The sequence below is a fragment of the Balaenoptera borealis genome (assembly GCF_965194805.1).
Source record: "Balaenoptera borealis genome assembly, chromosome: 4".
NCBI lineage: Eukaryota > Metazoa > Chordata > Mammalia > Artiodactyla > Balaenopteridae > Balaenoptera > Balaenoptera borealis.
This window is the reverse complement of record NC_138861.1, coordinates 54,804,384-54,820,053: the sequence shown is the minus strand read 5'-3', so window position 1 is coordinate 54,820,053 and position 15,670 is coordinate 54,804,384. Positions and strand designations below refer to the sequence as shown.

Sequence of the window (15,670 nt, the reverse complement as noted above, 5' to 3'; positions counted from 1 at the left end):
TTACTATATGATCTAGAAATTCCATTTCTGGATACTATGTAGCCAAAAGAATTGAAAGCAGGAACTTGAACAGATATTTGTATACTCATGTTGATAGTAGCATTATTCACAATTGCCAAAGGTAGAAGCAACACAAGTGTCTACTGATGGATGAATGCATAAACAGAATGTGGTATATATCTACAATGGAATATTATTAAGCCTTTAAAATGAAGGAAATTCTGAAACATGCTACAACATGGAAGTCTTGAGGACATTATTCTAAGCAAAATAAGTAGCCACAAAAAGACAAATACTGTGTAATTCCACTTATATGAGGTGCCTAGGGTAGTCAAATTCACGGAGACAGAAAGTAGAATGGTCATTGCCAGGGTCTTGGGGGAAGGGAAGATGGGGAGCTATTGTTTAACTGGCACATAGTTTCAGTTTTGTAAGATAAAAAGAGTTGTGGTGACGGATGGTAGTGATGATAACGTCACAATAACATGAATGTACTTAATACCACTGTACTGTACACTTAAAATGGTTAGTCTTATGTCATGTATGTTTTACCACAATTTAAAAAATAATTCAAAGTGTCAACAAATAACCTGTAAATGGGAATCAGCTTGATCTTAGACTTTGCATTCCTAATAGTGATTCCTAGAAGAAAATGGAGTAATATCTTTAAACTTCTTAGGAAATTTTACTTTGAGCCTAGAATTCTGTCCCTGGCTATATTCTGTCCCTGTTTGGCCCCTGAGATTCTGTTTTACCTTGAGTTCTATCCTACCCCAACGTGCTCTGTGCTGTGTGCTCCAAGAGGGTGATTTCTGTTGACTACTTCAACTGGACTCCCTTTACATTTGGCCAGTTGGGTTCAGCCAATAAGAGGCACCAGTAAGAAATTAGAAGCCAGGAGGCTGGGCATTTTTTTTTCAGACTCCTTCCATACTGTGCTGCAGGTTAGCAGTCGATATTTTCTTCCATCAAGCCAAAACTCAGGGTCTGATAACACTGTCCTACAGCCATCTCCCTGTGTCCTATTAGTTGCTCCCTCCCCTTACCTCATTTGCATAGGTTAATGGCTACTAATACAGTAGCTTACTGCTGTTGCTAGCTGCAGGGTATTTCATTGTCCCACTTGGATTTCTCTTAACCTGGTGAATACCTTTGTAAATTAACTAAGCCATTCAGTTTCCTTCAGTTACTCCATTTAAATACATCATCTATTTCCTGCCTGGACTCTGACTAAATAAACTAATTTTCAAATGGGAATGCAAAATGAAGACTTTTTTTGGGGAAAATCAAGGACTCATAAAACCACTGACAGATCTCTTCTGAATTCATAACTTGAGCAAATGCTTCATATATTTTTACACAGATTTTCAAATTATTACTATAAACTTGTATGTAGTTTTCTTTTATCTGTTGTTATGGCTCTTTTCTGATTTCTAAAATTGTTTGTGTATTCCTTCTTTTTCACCATAAATCTTGCCAAATGTTATCTATTTTCTTGGTCTTTTAAAAGAATAAGCTCTTGAGGGACTTCCCTGGTGGTCCAGTGGCTAAGACTTTGTACTACCAGTGCAGGGGGCCCGGGTTTGATCCCTGGTCAGGGAACTAGATCGACATGCCACAATTAAAGATCCTGCATGCCACACCTAAAGATCCCGCATGCCTCAACTAAAGATCCTATGTGCTGCAATGAAGATCCTGTGTGCCACAACTAAGGCCCAGTGCAGCCAAATAAATAAATAAGTAAATATTAAAAAAAAAAAAAAAAGAGGAAGCTCTTGAAATCAACTATACTTCAATTTAAAAAAAAACAGAATAAGCTCTTGGCTTTCATTAGTCAATTAAAGCTGACTGGATTTGTATATTTTAATTTCTATTTTATTCATTTTCCTGTTGTTTTTATTCTTTCCTTCTATATCATTTTGGTGTATTTTGTTATTTTTTCTCTAGTTGAATGGTTAGCTTGTTATTTTCAAGCTTTCTTTTTTCTACTAAATGCACTGATGCAGTTTTTCTGTGTACTTTATTAAGGTTTCATATACAATTTCCTTGCCAAAATTTTTAAACTCTGTATGACAAAATATATCATAAATCAAAAGATAGGCAACTACCTGAGAATAAATATTTGCAAAATGTATACTCAACAAGGACTTGCTGTATAGAATATAGCTTTATAAATCAATAATAAATAAATAAAATCCAATAGAAAAATGAGCAAATTTAACAAACCGGTAATTCTTACATGGACGCTAAAAAATAATAATTATATGAAAAGTATATATATGGCATAATATAATTTATGGAAAAAAGCTTTTAAAAATCATGAAACTATGTCAAATATTTTCCCCTTTCATTATGTGGGTAGTCCTGTGTAACTAACCTGCCACCAAATGGCTGGCTAATCCCCAAACTGTGAGCTTCTCATTTTCTTTTCCCAAGACCTTCAACACACTTGGAAGCAACCAATACCGTTATGTTTCTTATTGTCACTAAATTGTCCTGTGGCAGCAAACACTTGGTTACCTAAAGCTCTGTTTTCATTGCACGTTTCTAAAGGTGATAAATAACTTGGCCTCTGCATTTCACCGACTACAGTATAATCTTTTCTACTGTAAACAGGGCTTGTAATACTTTTAATAAGATCAGAGAACCAATTCTAGGTAACCCAGAACCAATTCAGAGAACCCACCCTTAAATTTCTATTCCTCTGGAACCATTGCCAATAGCTAATTGTGACTCATTCAGGGTTCCGTCAGAGAAGCAGAACACACACACATACATATATATATAGATGTAGATGTAGATATATGTGTGTCACATGTATTTACTTTTTTATAAAGATTTGCCCCTACACAATTATGAGAACTGTTTAAATGGTCAATGAAAGGCTGTTTCTTTGGTGTCTGGTGCTGGAACCTGAAGTCATTAGGACAGACAGCCAGGGATTGTGGGAGTTGTGAGATTTGTGGGAAACAAGGGCAGACAGACCTGCAAGGATGAGCTAGAATTCATAAGGACAAACTGGAACTTGGATCAGGCCCTCACCTCTTTCACACCTCCATCTTTGATGGTAGAAGAGATCTGCAGAAGAAGCTGACACCTTTAGTCACAGAGCTTAACATACTCATGCACTTGTCCCAGGAGTTGGAGGACGTAAAGGAGAAGCTTCTCTAAGAGCTAGAACAATATGGCTTCTCCTTTGCTGTCTTCCAAATCTATTGCAAATGTCTCTTGTGGCCCAATCTAACCTGTAACTATCTAAGGAAGAAAAATTATGGAAACAAAGCTCCAGCTTAGCTAAGTTGACAGAATACAAATTCACTCCATCTGCCACATGTTAATTTTTTCACAAGGAGAATGTATTCTTTTTTTTTTTTTAATTTATTTATTTTTGGCTGTATTGGGTCTTCGTTTCTGTGCGAGGGCCTTCTCCTGTTGCGGCAAGTGGGGGCCACTCTTCATCGCAGTGCGTGGGCCTCTCACTATCGTGGCCTCTCTTGTTGCAGAGCACAGGATCCAGATGCACAGGCTCAGCAATTGTGGCTCACGGGCCTAGTTGCTCCGCGGCATGTGGGATCCTCCCAGACCAGGGCTCGAACCCATGTCCCCTGCATTGGCAGGCAGATTCTCAACCACTGCGCCACTGGGGAAACCCCAGAATGTATTCTTAAATCATTTTATAGGACTTATGTAACCCTGACATCAATCTAGAGAAGGATAGCACAAAATGGAAAGCTAAAGACTAATTTTACTTATGAACTGGATGAAAAGAAGTGAAAAATGAATCTAGGACTATATTAAGAAATAATAGATCAGAGACTACTAAATACTACTCTTAAGTAGTGTGATTTATCATAGGAATGCAAGGATGAGTTCAGACAGGAAAGATTGAACTTCTCATCAGAAATAATACAAGTCATGGGACAATGGGATGACATCTCTAAAGTGCTGAAAGGTAAAAAGTCATCCTGGAACACTAATCTAGCAAAAATGTCTTTCAAAAATTAAGGTGAAATAACTGAAGACATCAAAGAGAAAATTTAAAAAAATTCCTGGAGAAAAATGAAAAAGAAAACCCAACAATCAAAAATCTAGGGGATGAAGCAAAAGCAGGTCTAAGAGGGAAGTGTATAATGAAAGAAGCTTTTCAAGAAACAAGAAAAATCTCAAATAAACAATCTAACCTTACACCTAAAGGAACTAGAAAAAGAAGAACAAACATAACCCAAAGTGAGTAAATAGAAAGAAATCATAAAGATCAGAGCAGAAATAAATGATGTAGAGACTAGAAAAACAATAGAAAAGATCAATGAAGCTAGGAGCTGTTTCTTTGAAAAGATAAAGTTGATAAACCTTTAGCCAATCTCATCAAAGAAAAAAGAGAGAGGGCCCAAACAAATAAAATCAGAAATGAAAAAGGAGAAGTTACAACTGACACCACAAAAATACAAAGGATCATAAGAGACTACTATGAACACCTATATGCCAATAAAATGGACAACCTAGAAGAAATGGACAAATTCCTAGAAATGTACAATGTCCTAAAAATGAACCAGGAAGAAATAGAAAATATGAACAGACCAATTACCAGTAATGAAATTGAATCAGTAATAAACAAACTCCCAACAAACAAAAGCCCAGGACCAGATGGCTTCTCAGGTGAATTCTACTAAATATTTAGAGAAGAGTTAACACCTATACCTTTCAAACACTTCAAAAAATTAAGGCAGAAATAATGCTTCCAAACCCATTCTACAAAGCCAGCATCACCCAAATACCAAAACCAGACAAAATCAGACCAAAAAAGAAAATTACAGCCCAATAGCCTCAAAAATCCTGAACAAAATATTAGCAAACTGAATTCAACAATATATTGAAAGGATCATGCAGCATGATCAAGTGAGATTTAACCCAGAGATGCAAGGATGGCTCAATATCCACAAATCAATCAAAGTGATACACCATATTAACAAATTGATGAATGAAAATCATATGATCATTTCGATAGATGCAGTAAAAGCTTTTGACAAAATTCAATATCCATTTATGATAAAAATTCTCAACAAAGTGGGTATAAAGGAAACATACCTCAATATAATAAAGGCCATATATGACAAGCCCACAGCTAACATCATACTCAACAGTGGAAGGCTGAAAGCAATTCCTCTAAGATCAGGAATAAGACAAGGATGCCCACACATGCCACTTTTGTTCAACATAGAATTGTAAATCCAAGAAAAAGAAATGAATCCAAATTGGAAAGGAAGAAGTAAAATTGTCACTGTTTGCAGATGACATGATACTATACATAATAAATCCTAAAGATGTCATCAAAAAACTACTAGGACTCATCAAGGGATTTGGTAAAGTTGCAGTATACAAAATTAATATACAGAAACCTGTTGCTTTTTTATTTGCTAACAGTGAACTATCAGAAAGGGAAACTAAGAAAACAATCCTGTTTGCAATTGCATCAAAAAGAATAAAATAGTTAGGAATAAATCTAACTAAGGAGGTAGAAGACCTATACTTGGAAAAACTTAAGACACTGATGAAGAAAAGTGAAGGTGACACAAACAGATGGAAAGATATACAGTGCTCATGGATTGGAGGAATTAATATTGTTAAAATGACCATACTACCCAAGGCAGTCTACAGATTCAATGCAATCCCTATAAAAATACCAATGGGATTTTTTCATAGAACTAGAACAAATCCTAAGATTTGTATGGAAACACAGAAGACTTCAAATAGCCAAAACAATCTTGATAAAGAAACAAAGCTCTATTTCAAACTATAATACAAAGCTATGGTAATCAAAAAAACATGGTACTGGCACAAAAACAGACACATAGATCAATGGAACAGAATAGAGAGCCCAGAAATGAACCCACACTTTAATGGAACATTAATCTTTGACAAAGCAGACAAGAATATACAATGGGAAAAAGACAACCTCTTTAATAAATGCTGTTGGGAAAACTGGACAGCTGTATGCAAAAGGGTCAAACTGGACTACCTTCTCACACCATGCACCAAAATAAATTCAAAATGTTTTAAAGACATCAATGTAAGACCTGTAACCATGAAACGTCTAGAAGAAAGCATAGGCAGTGTGCTCTCTGACATTGGTCTGGGTAATATATTTTTGGATACATCTCCCCAGGCAAGGAAAACAAAAGCAAAAATAAACAAATGGGATTACATCAAGCTAAAAAGCTTTTGCACAGCAACGGAAACTGTCAACAAAACAAAAAGGCCACGTACTGAATGGGAGAAGATATTTGCAAATGATATATCTGAGAAGGGGTTAATATCCAAAATATACAAAGAACTCATACAGCTCAACATCAAAAAACCCCCAAGCAACCTGATTAAAGAAATGGCAGAGAATCTGAATAGACATTTTTCCACAGAAGATATACAGATGGCCAAGAGGCATATGAAAAGATGCTCAATATCACTAGTCATCGGGAAAATGCAAATCAAAACCACAATGAGATATCACCTCACAACTTTCAGAATGGCTATTATCAAAAAGACAACAAATAACAAGTATTGGTGAGGGTGTGGAGAAAAGGGAACCTTTATGTACTGTTGGTGGGAATGTAAATTGCTGCAGCCACTGTGGAAAAGAGTATGGAGATTCCTCAAAAAATTAAAACCGGAACTACCATACAATCTAGCAGTTCTACTCTTGGGTATTTATCCAAAGAAAATGAAAAACACTAATTTGAAAAGACATGCACCCCTATTTTCATCATAGCATTATTTACAGTAGGCAAGATATAGAAGGAACCTAAGCACCCATCCACGGATGATTGGAGAAAGAAGATGTGGTTGCAATAGCATATTACTCAGCCATAAAAAAGAATGAAATCATACCATTTCTGACAACATGGATGGACCTAAAGGGCATTATGTTTAGTAAAATAAGTCAGACAGAGAAAGACAGATACTGTATGATCTCACTTATATGTAGAATCAAAAAAATAAAAACAAATGAACAAATATAACAAAGCAGAAATAGAGTCAGAGATACAGAGAACAAGCAGGTGGTTGCCAAAGGGGAGGGAATTGGAGAGAGAAGAGAAATAGGTGAGGGAGATTAAGAGGTACAAACTTCCAGTTGCACAGAAGTAAATGAGTCACAGGTATGAAATGTACAGTGTGGGGAATATAGTCAATAACTATGTAATATCTTTGTATGGTGACATATTTGTTAACTAGATATCGTGGTGATCATCTTGCAATGTATAGAAATATCGAATCACTATGTTGTGTGATAGGACCTAACTTAGTGTTGTAGGTCAATTATACTGCAAAAACAAACAAACAAACATACTCATAGAAAAACAGATCAGATTTGTGGTTACCAGAGGTTAGGGTGTGGAGGGAGGGGGAATTGAATGAAGGCAGTGAAAAGGTATTGAACTGCCAATTATAAGAGAAATAAGTACTAGGGATCTAATGTACAGCATGATAAATATAATTAACACTGCTTTATGTTATATATGAAAGTAAATCCTAAGAGTTCTCATCCCAAGGGAAAAATATATATATTTTTCTATTTCTTTAATTTTGTATCTATATGAGATGATAGATGTTCACTAAACTTACTAAGGTAATCATTTCGTGATGTCTATAAGTCAATTATATCTCAATAAAACTGGAAGAAAAAAATTAAAGTGAAATCAATATTTTTTTCAGTAAAACAAAAGCCACGATACTTTTGTTGTTAGCAGACCCTTACTATAAGAATTGTTAAAGATTTTTAGGTAGAAGGAAAATCATATATTAGTAGGAAACTTAGGTCTACACAAAGGAATGAAAATCAACAGAAATGCTAAATATGTGAATAAATGAAAGTATTTTATTTCTCAGTTTCTTTAAAGATAATTCTTTAAAGATTATTGACCATTTACAGTAGAGAGATGGCTTGTAATTCCACCAGTTAAAACATGGTAATGGTTAAGTGGGGCAACAACTTCAACTTTGTACTTGATCTTGTCATTTTTTGCAATATACATGAGTGTCAGTGAGTGCAGAGCTATCCAAATGATTCTGTGCGGCTCAGGTAAGGCACACAGGAATGCATAATTCATTCCATATACAAAGTTAGTACAGCAACTTTTTAACTGTCTTTATTATATAAAATACTCTGTTGACCACAAGCAACTTATATTCCACTAGAAGAAACCCACAGTCTCAGCAGAGCTCACTGCGAGTTCTTCCCATAAGCTCACTTTAAGTAACGTATTTAAGAAGATTTACACTCAAATCATTCCACTTTTGTAAATCAAACCCGAAATCTGCATCGCTTTTTCATTTAAATATTAACTCCACTAGGTGGAGGCATTTGCTCAGTTTTGTTGTTTGCACTAAAGCAACCTGGGATAGCAAGTATAGTGAGCAGGGGAACAAGTCAGAAAGAAGGCAAAGCGCCCTTGTGCAAAGCCTGGTGCTTTGCCTTAACTTGGCAAATGTATCCATGTTGCTACACAGAGTTCAGCATTTGCTTTTAGTGTTTAGCAAAGAAAAGTAGCAAAGTTTTCTAGGTTGATGGTGTCTAAATTTTTTTGTTAGAATAGTTGGAACTTTAAAATAGCCACCATGGGTTGTATAGATTATTAACCACAAATCTTAAGTTTTCTTATTTAATTCTGTTAGACAGTTCTTGCATTCAGCAGTGATGTAGTAAGTAAGGGTCTGTAACAATAAAATATATGCTGTTTTTTCTATATTTCAGACATTTCTTGTTTAATGTAAGGATAATGTAATATGTTAATATACATATTTTTATGTAATACATAAGCCTTTATATTAGTAACTTCAAGTAAAACGTCACCTATTCAAGTTTCGGGGAAATGCTGTTCTTTTTTGAATATGCTATGCAAGTGACAAAAATGTGTGTGACAGTTCTTAAAGTAACTGAAATATAAAAGGTCTAAAGGACTGTGGGGAAATTTTAATTTTTTCAGTTTGAAGCTTCTTGTCATCTTCTTGGATTTCTACTTCTCTGCTTTTATTGGTACCAACATTATATGGAAACAATATCTTTCTACTCAAATAGGAAATTCATCTATCCTTTGTTTTGTATTTGAAGTTATAATGCTCTGTGTCGTCAGTTAATTGACTTCAAGGAAGTAAGTCTCTGAAATGTTGAACTTGCTGAAAGCAACCCAATTTTCTTTTTGTGCAGTTGGTTTTTAAAAAGTCTTTCTTGTATAAATACTATTGTCTATAGTTTTATTGTTTGAAAGATACTTTATTATCTACAGCTGTTCTCAAATTGATTAAAAACATTACAGACCTTTGTCCTGCAATCCCTTAGAGAAAATTTAGTGCTTGATGTTATTATTTTTTTATCTTACATCTCTGGGAAAGGGATGACAAATCAGATGTTTATCAAATTATTGTTAGAAAGAATTCTAACTTTTCATATCTAATAGCTCTTGTCTCATATTTAAATATTCCATTTGATTTTTCATTTAAAACAATTATTCAGTGTACATTAGATAAAATAAGATGTCTCATTAATCCACAAATGTAACAATTGATTTTCTTTTTAGGATGAAGGCCTGGCCCGCCAGTTGGTGGAGCTAGGCTACCGCGGGACTGGAGAGGTGGTGAAAAGGGAAGATTTCGAAGCAAGGAAGGCAGCGATAGAGATTGCAAGGTTGGCTGAAAGAACTCAGAAAAAGTAAGTGTCCTTGTTCCAAATGGATTTTATATTATATTGTAGATTGTCTGGAAAAATCCAATTTTGTTGGCATTGTTGTAATTTAGAAACATTGGTTGGAGCAGGTAGAACTTGGAATATTCTAAGCATCTGTTCTGCAGATCAGGAACTGGAGGAACTGTAATATGGTTGCGATAAAGCCACATGCAACTGTGAGCTACAAATTTAAAAATATAAATACCAAAATATGGCCATCATACCAATAAAGTCCTGTTTACACATAGCTCAATATTATTGGCTTTACACATTTATATACTAAAAGTATGAGTGACTTTTGTCTTAGAGTTCTTTGTACTTTTGAGGCCTGTAAATCTTTGGCTTCATTTATGTTCTCACATTTTTGTAAACATTGATTCATTGACCTCTATTAACGATCACTGGCTTTTGTTAATATGACTCATATGTGGTTATATAAAATATGAATCTAATAAAGTATGTTAGGAAAGAGATGTACACCTAAAGTGAACCGTATCAAACTAAGACAAACTGAAAAAGACTTGACAAAGTAATTATCTATTTACTTTTTAAAAATGAATGCTAAAGTTGTAAATGTTGGTGAGAAAAATTACTTAGACATTGGTATATTGTTCTTAGATAACATTTTAAAAAATACCCAGTAATTATGAGTAGAAGTCTCCCATGTATTTATTATAAAAATAACATTTGGTAGTGGAATGTGAATTGGTTCTGGGAATGTGCAATTTTAATTGATTGTTCTAGTGGTTCTTGTATTTCAGAACCCTAGGATACTGTCATTTAATACAGTAACATTCAGTAATATACTAGTTTTCTATTGCTGTCATAACACATTACCACAAACGTAGTCGCTGAACACAACACAAACGTATTTATTCATAGTTCTGTAGGTCAGAAATCAGAGTACAGTGGCTCAACTGGATTCTCTGCTACATATATCACAAAGTTAAAATCCTGTTGTTGGCTGGACTGAGTTCTTTTCTGGACGCTCTGTGGATGAGTCTGCTTCCACCCTCATTCAGGCCAGATTCAGTTCCTTGTGATTATAGGACAGAGGTCTCATTTCCCTGTCACCCGTCAACCTGGGGACTCCTCTTTGCTCCTGTAGGCTGCCCACATTCCGTCTCATGTTTTCCATGTGGCCGCCCGCCAGCAAGAATGGGTCAAGATCCTGCCAACCTTTAAATCTCTCTGACTTCTCCTTATGCAAGTCTTCCCTGACTCCAGCCACAGAAAGATCTCTCCTTCTGAGGGCTCATGTGATCACACTGGGTCCATCTAGATAATCTAGGATAATCTCCCTATTTTAAGGTCTATAACCTTCATTACATCTGCAAAGTCACTTCTGTCATGTACTGTAACATACTGATAGGATTAGGCATGGGGATCTTTGAAGGGGCCATTCTTCTTACCAAAGGTAAATTTATATAAAACTTCACTAGTTTATGCAACACAAGTATACTTGGCTTCTATTTGTAGAAAATTGAAATGATGCAAAATATATGTGTACATGTGATGTGTCATATAAAACATCAGGGGAGTCTTCTCTTTCTGTTTTTAATCAGTAAATGTTTATCAGTCAGGAGCAGAAGTATAGAGATTTTTGTGAGATTTTATAAGGAATTAATGTATATTCATATTTTATTAGAGTTGTATCCTGTTTTATATCAAGAGGAGTTGGTCATGTTGGTCATATAAATTCTATCCATGTACATGTCCATTTTGTGTTTGGCTCAAAATGAGTATTTATTCTATCGATAGTCTCTTTAACTGGCCAGAGCTGGAAGTCATCAGACTACTTAAGTGCCAGTCTTGGGATACTAATCCCCACCCAGAGCTGCTAGAATCGGAAAGCCTTTTCATCTGCGCATCTTCTCATCTGCCTTTGTAGTGGGATGGGCCCCATATGTTTCCTCTTTCCTTCCCTGCCAGGTCCATTGTAGTGTTATTGGCAGCAGGGCCAGCAGAGTGTGGACACCAAATATGTCCTGTGCTTATATTTGCTTGAGGATCACTTTGAAAATATGCATGAACATGTGACTGCCCGCCAACTGGTACCAACTTGGAAACACGTGATTCTACTATCAGATTATCTTACGTTAACTTCTCTAATGTGTGGGTGAGCAGCCCCAAGTAGATCACAATCCTCTTCACTAGCAATCATAGAGCACCCGTTTCAAGAAGTGCTGGCACCTAAGAGTATGTCACTTACTTAGAATAGTTTCATAGATAAAAAAAGTCTGGTTAAAGATATTGGGAGGGGGTATTTTGATAAGTATTTTGCCAGAAGAAGGCATAAAGTGAAAAAAATTATTTTGACCCTTTATTTAGTCATTAACTTCACAAATACTCATAGACAACCATACTCCATTAGGCACTATGCTAGGTGCTGGGAGTACGATAGAATATAAGACTTAGTCCCTGACCTCAAGAAATTTGAGGGTTAGATAGATGAAAGACAATTACATTGCTGGTGGGAGTATACAATGGAAAATAGTTTGGCAATTCTTCAAATAGTTAAACATAGAGTTACCATATGACCCAATAATTCCACTCTTAGATGTATATCCAAGGGAATTGAAAACAGAGGTCCACTTAAAAACCAGTGTTCCTAGCAACGTTATTCATAGTAGCCATAAAGGGGCAACAACCCAAATATCCATCAACTGATGAATGGATAAAAAAATGTGGTACATAGATAAAATGGAATATTATTTAGTCATAAAAAGGAGTGAAGTACTCTTACCTGCTACAACATGGATAAACCTTGAAAACATTAGGCTTAGCAAAAGAAGGCAGACAAAAAGATTGTAAATTGTATAGTCCCATTTATATAAAATGTTCGGAATAGGTAAATCCATATGGACAGAAAGTAGATTTGTGGTGGCCAAGGGCTGGAAGGAAGAGTGAAAGAAGAATGATTGCTAATGGGTATAGAGTTTCTTTCTGGGGTGAAAGAATGTTCTGGAATTAAATATTGGTGATGACTGCACAACTTTGTGACTATACTAAGAGCCATTGAATTGTATACCTTAAAAGTTTGAATTTTATGGTATGTGAATTATATCTCAATTAAAAAAGGCAGTTACAATGGAAGATAACATACGCTATCATAGGTGTTGTGGCAACACCCTAAAGTAGTACTAAGTCAAGATTTGAAGGGTGTGGAGAACAGGGAAGGCTCTTCTTAAGGCATGACTGCTAAATTTACCTTCAAAGGATAAGTAGGAGCCAAGCAGGCAAACAAGGGTATGAAGATGGACACTTTTACTTTGCCTCAATTCTATGATAAATTTTTTTTCTTCACAAATCATTCTCTCTACCTCTTTGTTTTAACTTGTGCCTATTCCCTTGCTAAGACTTTTTTCCCCCCTAAAGTTGTGCCAGCTAGAGGCCACTCATTTCCACATGTACTGGATTGGTGGTGGTGGCAGTGGTGGTGGTAGGTGGGCTCTGCATTCTCCTGGCTTCTTGAAGCTTTGCTTCAAAGCCATCTCTGCTTCACTATCACATAAACAGCATCTCTCATGTCTCTTCCCCTGAGATTCATGCCAGCTGGGTTTAGTAGCCACAAGGCAGAGACTATAAAGTTTGGAAGGAAGGGATGGGATAAGTTTAGCTGGTGGTTACTCAGGTAGCTCCCATCATAAGATTTGGAGAATTTCTATTTGCAGTGAGAAGTTCAGTTGATTTCTATGGGTGATGGAGAGATAGACTTTGACTGTTTGCACAGAAGTTGAATATTGGGTTCTTGGGATCTAGTTAGTAGCTATAACTGAGTCATATCTCAGGTGGAACACTTCCCTGGATGAGCTTGTAAGACCATTGGCCTCTTCACTTTGGGTCAGCTTATCTTTTCAGGAGATGAATTAGCTCTTCTTAAAACTGCTTCTGAGATAATGACCTTATTTTACTGAAGCACAGAATCTGAAACATAGATGGAATAAATGGCAGCCCTGGTGGAACTGATAATTATACTGCTTGGCTGTTGCTATCTTCTCAAGAGACTTTGTGATGAGCCTTTGGGAATTCTTGTAAAGTGAGCTTGACAGGAGTCTCAGATGCTGAATATATAGGGATCCCTGTGATCTTTTTTGCTGAAATGAAGAGGATATCTGTGGTGATTAAGGAGAAGGCTCTTGTGTCCTTTTATCCTCTGGTACATCTGGGACTAAATTTAAAAAGTTGGACAAGTCCCCAACCTTTTTTATTCTAGCCAATCTAGTCAGTTTATCAACTGTCAACTATTTCTGGTATGATTGGAGTATTCTTCTTCAATTTGTTTTTAAAAATAGGAGTTGGAAGTATCTATTAATTGATAACATGCTCTTTTAATTTTATGAAGATGAAGCTGGATAAAAGGCCAAAATTTGTTTCATGTAAAATGACTTTACTCCATTCACTTTATGATCAAAAGTGAATACCATATGCTAGTGAATTAAATGAATTTCTGTAAGTTTAAAATGTTCTGCTAGATAAAATCTGACTTCTGTGAAATGGTTTCAACTTTTTGCTTTGTTTCAAATATTTTATGTTTTAAAAGTTATTCTCATATATTTTATAGCTCTTAAACAAAAAAATATGGAGTTGTGGCTTGTCGCAGACTAGCTGCTCCAGGAGGCAGACAGTGAGGGTTAAGAGTGCAGAAGGTTTGATGGGGACGTAACACCTGTGAAAGGAAAAGTGAGGAAACAGGACTAAGCAGGGTCAGAATCTTGATGCCGAAGTTACAGAGACTCTCCCAGCACAGTGGAAAGCTCCAGGGTAAAGGTTGTCCATTAAAGAAGTCCCACATTGGGTGAAATGTTCAGGCCCTGGTACCTCTTCTGTGCCCAGTCATTGCCTGAGGGCTGCCCCCAAAAGTGTGATCTCAGCTTGAAACTGAGGCAGACCCTGGAAAGGTTCACAGCTGGAGGCTGTCAGCTCAGCAACTCCTCACAGCCAGGCAGAGAGGCCTTTCTCCAAGGGATATCTGAGTGATGTGTCCACATGCCTGCCACAGTTCGCCCCTTGTGACATAGAGATCCATTTTGTGCATGCAGGGAGCAGTTCTTCCAGAGCACCGAGGGCCTTTCTCCTGGGCAGGATACTCAGAAGAGGAAAGTTAGTCCCCATCACTGCTGTTGGTTTGGGGGCCAGAGGTGGTTCTCATCATCTCCTTCTTCCATTATCCATCCTAAATCCTCTGCCTTCAGCTGTCACCTCTCTGAGTCTCAATCATAAGATGGTGGAGGCCCTGGTAATCCTACTGTCCTTAGGCTGGGGTTGTTGCATTTCTCATTCTCATTTAAAATTCTATAAGGGCGTACCAAGAGGTAGCTGGGTGGGCCACTCGAGTTTGTCACTTGTTACTCTCTACCCCCATTCTGTAACGACAGTCCTATCTCTCTTGCTGATCAGCAGCAATTACTCGTCACAAGATAGTGTCTCTCTGTCTTGCCTGCTGTTCCCTGGGCACAAGACGCCCAAAGTGCTCACGTGGCAGCCATAGTTTGTAGTTCAGTGAGACACTTGCCGTTTTCCCTGGTAAGAGTGTTCTAAAAGATGGCACCCTATCCTTGAACAGTGTTGCCTCTAAGCTGGTGATTCAGCTGTGCCTTAAGTGGACCATTCCAACACTTTCAGGCTGACAGCTTCTGATGGGGCACTGTGTGAGATGGCCAGAAGATCCCATGGTCATGAGCGCTCTCCCACACCTTTTTTGTTGTACAGCGGGTTCCCTGGTTGGGAACCAATGTTGTGTTGGATTCCATGCCTGTGGATCAGGCATTTTGTAAGCATCCAGATAGTGGGGCCAACTAAGACCAAGGAGGCAGAAAAGGCACACTCATATCTGGAATAGGTAAGTATTCCTGTGGGAATGAACTGTTGTCCCTTCTTGGTTTATAAAAAGGACCCAGTGTAGTCAAATTGAGTCCATTGTTCTCCTTGAGGAATAATGACCTACCAGGGGCT

The 15,670-nt window shown here is 36.9% G+C and overlaps 1 protein-coding gene across 2 annotated transcripts in view; it reads left to right on the top strand.

Annotated features, from left to right (window-relative positions):
* Nucleotides 1–15,670, top strand: part of CFAP299 (cilia and flagella associated protein 299) — a 623,597-nt gene that overhangs the window by 8,842 nt on the left and 599,085 nt on the right. For both annotated transcript variants that reach the window (XM_082389447.1, XM_082389448.1), the window contains exon 2: nt 9,570–9,700. In XM_082389447.1, coding sequence (XP_082245573.1) covers nt 9,570–9,700 — 131 coding nt within the window. The remainder of the gene's footprint in view (nt 1–9,569; nt 9,701–15,670) is intronic.